General features: G+C 45.9%; 1 protein-coding gene and 1 long non-coding RNA gene across 2 annotated transcripts in view; one reads left to right on the top strand and one right to left on the bottom strand.

Annotated features, from left to right (window-relative positions):
* Positions 1-2,490, top strand: part of LOC117775051 — a 25,868-nt gene extending 23,378 nt beyond the window's left edge. The window contains exon 3 of the long non-coding RNA XR_004616167.1: positions 2,478-2,490. This is a non-coding gene — a long non-coding RNA (uncharacterized LOC117775051). The remainder of the gene's footprint in view (positions 1-2,477) is intronic.
* The window catches only part of hectd2 (HECT domain containing 2), a 35,723-nt gene that overhangs the window by 1,864 nt on the left and 21,359 nt on the right, over positions 1-12,500 (bottom strand). The window contains exons 17-22 of the mRNA XM_034607817.1: positions 7,719-7,793; positions 5,190-5,277; positions 4,520-4,626; positions 1,310-1,425; positions 485-628; positions 1-302 (exon numbers count right to left, since the gene is read on the bottom strand). The exon at positions 1-302 is cut by the window's left edge and continues 1,864 nt beyond it. Of these exons, the coding sequence (XP_034463708.1) occupies positions 182-302; positions 485-628; positions 1,310-1,425; positions 4,520-4,626; positions 5,190-5,277; positions 7,719-7,793 (651 nt within the window). The 3' untranslated portion in view covers positions 1-181. The remainder of the gene's footprint in view (positions 303-484; positions 629-1,309; positions 1,426-4,519; positions 4,627-5,189; positions 5,278-7,718; positions 7,794-12,500) is intronic.

The raw sequence follows: 12,500 nt of genomic DNA, 5'->3' as shown, positions 1-12,500 counted from the left end.
GTGTGTGTGTGTCTGTCTGTGTGTGTGTGTGTCTGTCTGTGTGTGTGTGTGAGTGTGAGTGTGTGTGTGAGTGTGTGTCTGTGTGTGTGTGTGTGTGTGTGTGTGTGTGTGTGTGTGTGTGTGTGTGTGTGTGTCTGTGTGTGTGTGTGTGTGTCTGTGTGTGTCTGTGTGTGTGTGTGTGTCACTCCAGGCCGAAGCCCTCTGCGTTGGAGATGGCGATGGTGAGTTTGTGTTTCAGCTCCTTTCTGGTGCGGTACGCCGGCAGACAGATCTGGTTGAAGCAGGTGTGAGAGATCGGCAGCCTGAGGAGACAGAGAGAAAACAGAGGAGTCGTGAAAATCACACGATGACTCAGCAGTTTTCATCAAACAGCCACAACATACGTGTTGTAAAACGACATGTGACGCCAGAATCCTGCAGCCGCTTCTCGACTCTCTGGACCGAGAGCTGGATTAAACTCTGGGCTCCGTGTTTCAGAACCTACCAGTCGATCGGGACGTCGATCTTGGAGATCTTGAAGTTGAGGTCGGCCATTCCTCCGACAGGAACGCGGTCACTTCCTGTGGCGAAGTGCAGGAGCTTCTTCTGCAGCTCGAGAGGGAACGACAGGACCACGTCCCAGAAGCACCTGGGGCAACACACACACACACACACACACACACACACACACACACACACAATGAAACAATCTGACGTTGCCGTGGTAACAGATATATTTAGCAACTGATTTACAACAACTGACAAAAATTACAGACAAAATAATCAAATAAGAACCAAGTCATTATGAATAAAGTGATGTAATAACACAGATTTCTCAGATAAAATAAAATATTCTCGACAATGGGAGAATATGAAAAGAGAACGAAGCTATTAGTTCTCATAATGAGACTAAACAATTAAACTTGACTAACCTCAGTGGTTTGTCTTTCTGATCACAAATACACACACTCACACACACACACACACACACACACACAAAGCTCTGAGGTTGTGTAACAGGCCTGCAGCTGCTTGTCGTCAGCTGTCAGCACCGTGCAGAGTTACATTATACTATTGGAGACTGGTGTGTGTGTGTGTGTGCGTGCGTGTGCGTGTGTGTGTGTGTGTGCAGGCCATTATTCAATCATCACTGACTCTCAATTGAAAATAAAAAACAACAACTGTGAATTTTATATGAAACAACACGAGTCCTTCAGATGGAAACTGTCGTCAGCAGGAAACAGAAACAGCATCACAACCACAGGACTGAGACGTGTGTGACAGAAGATGTCCACTTCCTGTTGACAGCAGCGAGCTGGGGGCGTCTTACCGAACCGTGGCGTCCGTCTTGTTGTATCCTTCATACTGAGCAGCTTTCTGCAGCGCGCTCATGTCGAGGTCCGGGCTGCCGCACACCAGCATCTCCACCTCCTCCGGCCGCAGCAGCTGCACAGACAAAGACACACAACTCAGGAAACACAACTCAGGAAACACAACTCAGAAAACACACTTCAGAAAACACACCTCAGAAAACACACAACTCGGAAAACACAACTCAGAAAACACACCTCAGAAAACACACAGCTCAGAAAACACACCTCGGAAAACACACAGCTCAGAAAACACACAACTCGGAAAACACACAACTCGGAAAACACACAACTCAGAAAACACACACCTCAGAAAACACACAGCTCAGAAAACACACCTCGGAAAACACACAGCTCAGAAAACACACAGCTCAGAAAACACACAACTCAGAAAACACACAACTCAGAAAACACACAACTCAGAAAACACAACTCAGAAAACACACAACTCAGAAAACAGACACCTCAGAAAACACAACTCAGAAAACACACCTCGGAAAACACACAGCTCAGAAAACACACAACTCAGAAAACACACAACTCAGAAAACACAACACAGAAAACACACAACTCAGAAAACACACAACTCAGAACTCATGAAACTGAAAGGTCAGCCACGAGGACGCTGCACTAAAACACAACACTGGCCTTTCTGCAGAATTTACACAACACAACAATAATTTGTGTTGAGAGAACGTAAAATCAGGAATAGAAACAGGAAGTGCGGCAGCTGATAACACAACTGGGTCAGGAAGTCGTGGGGGGGGGGGGGGGGGGGGGGGCAGTGAATGTTATGAAAAAGTGAAATTACATCATTTACTTTCTGATGAAGTGTGACATTGTCGGGAGGATGTTACAGTACATTCATTATTTCTGTCTGCACTGACACAAACACACACACACACACACACTCACACACACACACACACGCACACGCACACACACACACAGATGATTGTATCTGACTCTGAATCCGGGAAGCCGACACACACACACACCCACAACCTGAAAGTGACACACAAACCAAATGAACACACCCACAAACAACCCAGACGAGCCTCATCACGTCCATGCACGTCAGACATTGTGGACGTGACTGAGGGATCGAACACAGACGAAGAGCCACAGACACGTCCCCTCCGTGTGGACGGCTTCATTTGACATATTCAAATTGTTCTTATTGAAATCAGCGAAGGATCCGAACACAACAAACATCTACACAATCATATTCCTTTGACTTTACTTTTGAGGATTGTAGATTTTGTGATGTGTAGTTTTCTGTCTTTGATTTTAACTGATTAATTTACTTTTCTGTGTGAAGATGTTTTCTTGTTTTTATTTCTGGTCTTTGTGTCACAGCTGTTGTTCAAGCTGCTGTATCAATAAAGTTTTTATTGTTATTAACAGAACAGCTGAGAAAAGATGGAGGATTCGTCACTTAGAAAATGTAAAACATGATTTCTTTCAGTCTAAGTTATTAGTTTTAAAAAATAGTTATTAGTTAGATTGAATGAGTTATTATTTAAATAGTTATTTATTCTGTGCAGAGCTTGTTTCAGTCTTGAGGCTCAGATCAGCTCTGACCTACATTCTGCTGATTCGTCCGTCTTATCTCAGACACGTCCTGCACCAATCACACATGAACTGATAAACCTGGAAGGTCAGAGGTCGAAGGTCAAACAGAAACAATCACCAACAGAGAGATGTAGTGTGTGTGTGTGTGTGTGTGTGTGTGCGTGTGTGTGTGTGTGTGAACGCAGTCACATGCATTTGCTGTTGCTCGTTTACTTATTTTATCAAACTTTTTAAATCTTGTCACCTTGTTTACACCTGAGATCAGCTGATGACACCGAAGATGGTCACCATAGCAACCTGAAAAATGGACGAGACGCTGTGTCCGGACGATTATTTATTTAGTGTTGAAATAGCAAAATTAAAACTAATACTTAAAAAAGGAAAAAATAAACTCAGATAAATATTTCTAGATATTTATTGATTTTATGATTATAGATCTTTTAATTTAAAGCAAACGAGGTGAAACAGTGAAAAGTGAATTCATGAAATCGTGTCTGATTGATGAGAATCCCTGAAAGATGATATGATATTTGATAATCAATATGCTGGATGCATGTTGTGGACTTGTTCTGCTGTGTGTACATGGGGCCCTCGGGGCCCTGGGGCCCCACAGGGCCCCTGTGGGGCCCCAGGGCCCCGAGGGCTCCATGTACACACAGCAGAAAAAAAGGCCCCCCTGTGGGGCCCTGGGGGCCTTCGGGGGCCCTCGGGGCCCACAGGGGCCCTCGGGGGCCTTCGGGCTCCTCAAGTCTAACTAACCACAACATGGTGGAATTTGAGTCGGCAGCTTTTTATCAGCCAGAGCAAACATTTGAGGAGGACGACGACAAACAGTGAAATCACCAACTCCAGTTTGTCTTAGTTCAGGAAAAAGGTTCGGACTCAGAAATGAAACAGATCCAACTCTTCACTTCTCTCACTGCACACGATGACGTCCTCCTTCACTGGTCTAATGTTTGAATCGTTTATCTTGTGTCAGATCAGAGCTGATGTTTCACATCTGTGTGAACCAGCAGCTGGAGCTGAGTTCACTTGGACATTTACCAGAGTCTGCTCGTCTAAGTCTCGTCTGTAGAAACTAGAATGTGTCTCATTAGAGCTGGAACATCCGTCAAGCTCTTTCTGTTTGTTTCTGAAAGAAGAATCGTTTGGATCTGAATCGAGGCCTCGTCCTGGTGGACTGAACTTCCACAGAGCTCGAGCTGAGACCTTCTGGTCTACGGAGGATGTCTCACTCAACCGTGTCTCATGAGCGACTTTGAGCTTCGTCCATAGTGTTGGTCTTCGGTTCCACCTGTGGGAACCTTTGTTGCTCTGGATTGTAAGTAATCAGATGAAGGAGCCGATGAAATGAGACGGATCAATCGCAGCAACACGTTCTTTATCTGCAGCCTCTGAAGAACTGAGACACAGTTTGAAGTGGAGACGGGATCGTGATCAGCATCATGTGACATGTTAGTGTCCTGCAGAGGAAGCAGCTTCACTTACACACTGTGATTGACTTCCTGCGCTGACACAGGCTGGAAGCTCAGGAAGAGGTCAGCGTGCACACACACACACACACACACACACACACACACACACAGTGGACTCACCATGAGTGCGTCGGAGGCACACACACTGTGGAAGCCGTGGTAAAAGGCAGCAAACTGTTTATAAATGGATTTATTCAACAGGAAGTCGACGTAGAGCTGAACGTACTCTGAAAGAGAAGAGAAACAGGAGGCTTAATATCCCAGTACACACACACACACACACACACACACACACACACACACACACACACACACACACACACACACACACACACACACACACACACACACACACACACACACACACGGAAAATGTGATTTAATAAGAGAAATAAAGTCGACTTGACTCATCCACAGTTTAAAGAGTCTAACGACTTTAAATAAAGATGGACGACAAGACAGATCCCAAAGGTGAATCCAAATCTTTTAGATCGCCCCCTGGTGGCTGGCTGCCGTATAGGTCATAAACCCTCCTCCTCCATGTTAGCAGATGGGACATGGACCAAACTAGAAACGTCACGTCTCGTTTCTCTGAAGAGTTTGGATCTGGGACTGAAAACCACCTTCTGATACAACTTTAAAAAATCATTATATTCTAATGATTATATCCCTTTATTATATCCCTCCTGACATGTTTGTTAAGAGTCTCTGTGATGGAGAAACTTGTGTTTTGATTTGCTGATGGTTAATAAATCCAACGTGACTCAACGTGCTGAAGAGTGAGTCTCACCCTTCCTGTTCTGCTTGGTCACAGGAATTCTGTCTCCTCCTGGCTTGAGGTTGTAGGATTTGACGACGCCCATCTCCTCCTGGAACACCTGTGACACACACACACACACACACACACACACACACACACACACACACACACACACACACACACACACACACACACACACACACACACACACACACACACACACACACACACACACACACAAAACTCTTTACGTCACGTCTCAGATTTAATCACTTCTGGCTTTTGTCTCTAATGTGAATAAACACAATCATCATCACTCCTTGGTCACGTGACTCCGCAGCAGAAACAGAAATGCTCTCGTTCAAGACGTCAAACGTGACAAAACAAACAAACACAGGCTCTTCTTTTTTGTGGGTTTAACTGCGTTTAAAAATAATCGATGTAAACTTGATTATTATGGTATAAAAGGGAAATGACATTGTTTATTCTTCTTATACAGAGGAAGAGATTAGTCCGTTTCTCACCCTCTGATTCGTCTGTTTCGTTCATACGTTTTCAGACGATGTGCAGATATGCATCTAAAGTTGAGCATCAATGAGCCTTTAGTGTGTACGATAGGGGTAACCATAGCAACAGAGAGTGTGCACGAGGAGATTGATAGATGTGACTTTCCAGAGTCGACATCCACCCGTCATCATTTAGCTGTGAGACTTCATACGTGGTGTTTAACTTTCTTTAGCAGCTATATGGAGGAATTTCTATGAGTGAGGTTCTTACAGGACAGAACAAACAGGAGGGTTTAAATAAAGTCAGAGTCAATAAGAGCAGCAGAAGAACACACAGTGATGAACACACACAGTGCACGAGAGCTACAGAACGTGCACAGGAGTAGAGAGAGCAGGTCAGTGGGTTCGTGTGGCACCGGGGTGCGACTGGGGTTCGGCCTGCAGCTCCGTCCTCAGGGTGTGAATAACACCTCGCCCTGACTTTCTTCCTACGTACTCACGTGTTCCCGATTCAGACCCCTGCTGCTTCAATGAATATCCCAACATGTGTGTCACATGTTACACAAAACACGCCGAGGTCACGGAGAGGGAAGCTCTGTCATGTTTTACACGTCAGTGCAGCTTTTATGACCTTTAACGCAATTTAAAGGTTTTTACAGAAAATGATTTTACAGTGAACTTTTGTGAGTATGTTGATTATTGAACTGATTTAAATCGTCTTCAGCAGGTGAAGATGAACAGAATCGTCTGCAGCCGTGACTCAGGTCATGTTAACTAAACACAAGAAGCTCCATAGAACACGGCTCAAATTAAATAATATCAAAGTTATGATGTAATCCAGAAATGATCTGATCAACGAATAAAGACAATTAATAAGATTATTAATCTGACATCTGAATATTTAAAGGAGACATAAGAGTTTCTTTCCTCTCGTGTGTTTTCAAGGTTTTAGTGAATGTCAAAGTTCTGCAGAGTTAAAGAGAGAAAACACTGAAGCTGGGGAACAATCAGTTTCTTATGTTTGTTCTAAAGGTGTTAACGAGGTTCGAGGTTAAGTGGGTGTGTCAGAGGTGTCGTCCAATCAGCAGTGACGTGTGTATGAACTCCGCCTTATTAAAGAGACAGTGACACACTGGATTGTAAAGTTCTCCACAGACGCAAAAACCAAGAGTGTGAGACAGAGGCTGAAAAGAGGAGCTGCAGCATTAGAGGAACATTAGAGCATGAAAACATTTTACAGTGATAACGCTCATTAAAATGATCAACATGAATATGAACAGAATCTTTAAGATGTCACGACTAAAATATTAAACTGAACGACGGCAGCGGAGGTGATGTAGGTCATCGTCTAAAATCAGCTCCATCAAAACAGAACAGCTGTCATCACGACAGGTGTGTGTGTGTGTGTGTGTGTGTGTGTGTGTGTGTGTGTGTGTGTGTGTGTGTGTGTGTGTGTGTGTACATGCTTGTCCAAAGATTTTGAAAAGTTTTCACATCATCATCTACATAAATCAGACAGTTCAACTCAACAGGAGATAAATTAAATCAACGCTACAAACTTCAATGAACCAATAATGACACAACAACAGTGTCACAACTAAAAGAAACTGAAAACTGGAACCACGAAGTCGTGAATCACAGGAAGTGGTGTTCACAGCATGATGACATCACAGTGAAGTGCCCCTTCGACCTTTTGGATATAAAATCACTTTTTATCTTATAAGACACTTGAGACACTCTGATATGATTAGGACCTTTGACCTGTCACCATTAAACTCTGTTTTGGTTGGACACAGTTCGTCCTCTGTCCAACTGAAGGTCTGTCCCTCACGTGATGACCTGTCCTCAGGGGAACAAATATCCCTCTGAGGAACCTCGTTCACCACCGACAGACTTAGAGCACAGAGGCATAAAAACAGATCCATTCTTAAAACAAGAACTCAAATGTGAGGTCACAGTGAACTTGACCTTTAAAGATCAAAATCATTTCATTTCAGTCTGACCGGCTGAGAACTCAACAAACTGAGTTCAGCATCTTCAGGGAGACGTTTACCTGGAACGTGAGGTAGAAGTCGTCCTCCACGTTTCCCTCGTAGCTCAGCAGCTCTCCCAGACCGTGAGCCAGCTCCTGCAGACACACAAAAGGTCAGGGTCAGACCAAGAGGGCGCTGGTTCCATACCAGAGTAAAGCATGGGACAGAAAAACTGAAAAAGTATCAGTTCATTTCAAATGAATGGAATCATGGCCGACGGTCTTTACAGAAACACATTTAAAGCTGAGTTATGGAATCCTTTAATCCGTCGTGAAGAGTCAACGTCAGAACTTAAAGAAAAACTAGGAACTTAGACGACCTGCTCAATGTTCACACACACATCAACAGGAAATCCCCAGTTTCATTCAGTCTTTAACATTTCCCTCTTTACAGAAGATCATATCTACAGGAGATTATTGTAAACTTCTTATATTCTATTCATTCAATTAACATTAAGATCTTAACTTTCCTGTAATATTCCTTCATTCATTCCCTGTAGGATTAAAGTGTGGCTGGTGTATTTGTTGAATAACGTTTGGTTGGAGTTTGTTCCTGTGCAGAGTTTCCAGGCCTCATATCTGATGTCCTGCTTTTAATGTGACTGTTACATCCAGCCCTGCGTATTAGTTAAGTTGGCCTGATGTTTATCGTTTATTCTTCTGTTCTGGGTTGTGATTGGTTACTCATCTCTCCTCTCGTTTCAGACTCCTCACTCCCTGCCTTGTGTGTGTGCTCCACTTTGTTGATTGTCTGCTCCGCCCCGATTGTTTGCACCTGTTCCTCATCACCTAGTGTATTTAGTCTGTGTGTTCCTGTGTCGTGTTGCCAGTTCGTCTTTGTTTCCCCGTGTTTCAAGCGTCCCAGCGATTTCCATGTTAATTAAGTCTCTAGTGCTTCCGACCCCGGTCTGTGTAATCGACTCCGCTTTTGCTTCCTCCCTGTCGGTACCTCTGCCTGGTCAACTTTTGTCTACCCGTGTACCGAACCTGGACTGGATCTTTACCGAACCCTGCTACCGCCTGACCCTCTTCGAAATTGTGTGTTTGTTATTGGACTGCCTCACCTGTGTATCGAACCTGGACTGGATCTCCTTCGACTTCTGCTGCTGCCCGACACGTATTGGAATATTGTGTTTGTTACTGGACTGCCACTCCGTGTACCGTAACCATACAGTAAAAGTTATTCTTGATCATCTCTGTCTCCGAGTCGAGCATTTGAGTCCTACACCTCTCAGTACATTACAGTACGAACTGGCCACAAAGATGGATTCAGCCGACTCCGATTCCGTGCGCGCTGCACTACAGGCACAAGGCAAACGACTTCATCAGACGGAGGAACAATTTAACGCGGTTCGCCTCGAGATGCAAGGGATGTCGGAACGCCAGGAGAATGTTCACAGTCAGGTTAGTTTTCTGACTGATCGGTTCCAACAGCTCATGGATCGTCTTGACACCCTCACCGCTCCGAGTGCGGCTCTAGAGTCAGCTCCAGCTCCAGCTTCAGCTCCCGCTCTAGTTTCACTTCCCACTATTGCTCCGCCTGCTATCCCACCACGTCTCTCCCGTCCCAAGAGATTTTCTGGGGATTCTGGAGACTGTCGGCCTTTTCTGGTCCAGTGTGGGCTCCACTTTGAATTAAATGCACCATCTTTCCAGACAGAACGCTCCAAAGTGGCTTACGTGATATCATATCTCTCTGGCAGGGCAGAGAGATGGGCGACTGCCGAGTGGGCAAGAAACTCGCACGTCTGCTCCTCGGTTCAGCTGTTTACTAATACACTGAGCAAGATCTTCAACACCACTAACCCAGGTCGAGAGGCACCGAGAGCACTGATGGGATTTCGCCAGGGCAATCGGCGTGTCTCTGATTATGCCATTGAATTTCGCACATTGGCGACCGATAGTGGCTGGAATGAGGAATCCTTGTTTGACGCGTTCCTGTATGGGTTAGCAGAGCCCATAAAGGATCAGTTAATCAATCGCGAATTGCCAGAAGATGTGGACTCTCTCATAGCACTGGTCGTCAAGATTGATAGACGTCTTCAGGATCGTGGGAAATCCAGGCCTGACTATTCTGCACCTTTCCAGAGGGGACAGTCGACTACCACTCAACCGTGCTGGCGAGCTCCGGCTCGGTTCACACCCGCGTCCGTCGCACCAGCGCCCTCTGCGGGTACGGAGGAGCCCATGCAGCTGGGTCGTACCAAGCTCAATCCAGAGGAGCGTCAACGTCGAGTCCGTGAGGGAAGATGCATCTATTGTGGGCAGATGGGCCACTACCTCTCAGGCTGTCCAGCGAGGGACCAGGCAACTGCAAGATATACACTGGTGAGCCACACTACTATTTCGTCTGTTCGACCTCTTATGCAAGCAGTGCTTATCACACCATCTCAGACTGTCATTTATCCTTTCTTAGTTGACTCCGGGGCTGACGAGAGCTTTATGGACTGGAGGTTAGCTAAGAGATTAAATTTAAAATTAATTCCTCTTCCCAAGCCATTAGAGGCTCACGCTCTAGATGGACGCTTACTATGTAAAATAACTCACCGGACTGATCCAATTCAAATGACTATCTCCAAAGAACATACTGAATCTCTGAGTTTTCACCTTTTTAACTCTCCATCACACCCTCTCATTCTGGGTTTTCCATGGCTCTCCAAACATAATCCCCACATGAACTGGGTCACAGGGGAAGTAACAGGTTGGGACAGGAAGTGTTCTGTCACCTGCATTCGTGCCGTTTCTATCTCCAAAGTATCTCACTCTTCTGATGTTTCATCTCCCAGCTGTCTGGAACTTCCTGTTTCTCGTTCTGCTGTTACCTCGCCTTGCTCAGCTTCTTTGGACTCCGATTTCCCAGATCTCTCCAGAGTGCCTTCATGGTACCTAGACCTCAAGGAAGTCTTCAACAAGACTCGGGCTACCTCTCTACCGCCTCATCGACCTTATGACTGTGCCATTGACCTGCTACCAGGTAGTTCACCCCCTAGGGGGCGCCTCTATTCTTTGTCTTCCCCGGAGGTAAAGACTATGACCGAGTATATTGACTCTTCCCTGGCGGCGGGACTTATTCGGCCGTCCTCCTCTCCTGCCGGAGCTGGGTTCTTCTTTGTTGCCAAGAAAGATAAGACACTCCGCCCCTGTATTGATTATCGGGGATTGAATGAGATAACCATCAAGAATCGGTATCCTCTTCCCCTCATCTCCTCTGCGTTTGAGCTACTAAAGAACGCTAAGGTCTTCACCAAGCTGGACCTGAGGAACGCCTATCACTTGGTGAGGATAAGAGAAGGGGATGAATGGAAGACGGCCTTTAATACCCCCAGTGGACACTATGAGTACCTTGTGATGCCATTCGGTTTATCTAATGCGCCAGCTGTATTTCAGGCGATGGTTAACGACGTACTCCGCGACATGTTGAATAAATATGTCTTTGTTTATTTGGATGATATCCTCATCTTCTCCCCAGATGAGGACACTCATGTCCAGCATGTTCACCAGGTTCTCCAGCGTCTTCTCACCCACCAACTCTTTGTAAAGGCAGAGAAGTGTGAATTTCATGTGTCCTCCGTCACTTTCCTAGGGTTCATCGTCTCTCAAGACAACATCCAGATGGATCCGGCAAAGGTTAGCGCTGTGACGGAGTGGTCTACTCCTACTTCTCGCAAACATCTCCAACGCTTTCTGGGTTTTGCTAATTTTTACAGACGGTTCATTAGAAACTTCAGCACTATTGCTTCTCCATTGCATAAACTGACTTCCTCCAACATGAAGTTTCAGTGGTCACTACCGGCTGAGAGAGCTTTTCAAAGATTGAAGGAGACATTTACTACTGCCCCGGTCCTCACACTCCCGGACCCTAGTCTTCAGTTCATGGTTGAGGTGGATGCCTCTGACGTAGGAGTTGGGGCGATCCTCTCTCAGAGATCACAAGTGGACAAGAAACTCCATCCCTGCGCTTTTCTCTCTCGGAAACTCTCTCCCGCTGAACGAAATTATGATGTGGGGAATAGGGAGTTGCTGGCTATTAAAGTGGCTCTGGAGGAATGGCGTCATTGGTTGGAAGGAGCAGAGCAGCCGTTCTTGGTTTGGACTGATCACAAAAACCTTGAGTACATCCGGTCCGCCAAACGACTCAATTCCAGACAGGCCAGGTGGGCTTTGTTTTTTAATCGATTTAATTTCTCCTTGTCATATCGCCCTGGTTCCAAGAATGCTAAGGCAGATGCACTGTCTCGTTTGTTTGACCCTGGTTCTGCCCCGAGGTTCCCCTCTAATATCTTGCCTCCATCCTGTGTGGTAGGGGCCGTTACCTGGGGAATTGAACAAAAGGTCAGACAGGAAAATATTAATAGTCAGGTGCCGGAGGGCTGTCCCCCGAACCGGTTGTTTGTGTCTGTTCCACTTCGTTCCCAGGTCATCCATTGGGCTCATACCTCCCGGGTTTCTTGTCACCCTGGAATACGGCGGACTCTCTTTGTGGTCAGACAACGCTTCTGGTGGCCATCCATGGAGGGAGAGGTCAGGGAATATGTGACTGCCTGTGCCGTGTGTGCTCAGAACAAGAGCTCGCAACGTCCACCCTCTGGGCTTCTGCAGCCACTTCCTGTGCCCCATCGCCCCTGGTCTGACATCTCTCTGGACTTTGTTACCGGGTTGCCTCCCTCGAAAGGTAACACCACTATCTTAACAGTTGTTGATCGATTCTCTAAGATGGTTCATTTCATTCCCATGCCCAAGCTACCTTCTGCCAAAGGAACTGCGGAGGCTGTCCTGTTGCATGTTTTTCGCATCCATGGGTTT

This window comes from Hippoglossus hippoglossus, chromosome 15 (assembly GCF_009819705.1).
Source record: "Hippoglossus hippoglossus isolate fHipHip1 chromosome 15, fHipHip1.pri, whole genome shotgun sequence".
Lineage (NCBI taxonomy): Eukaryota > Metazoa > Chordata > Actinopteri > Pleuronectiformes > Pleuronectidae > Hippoglossus > Hippoglossus hippoglossus.
The sequence above is the reverse complement of the archived record's forward strand: the minus strand, read 5'-3'. Positions and strand labels throughout refer to the sequence as shown.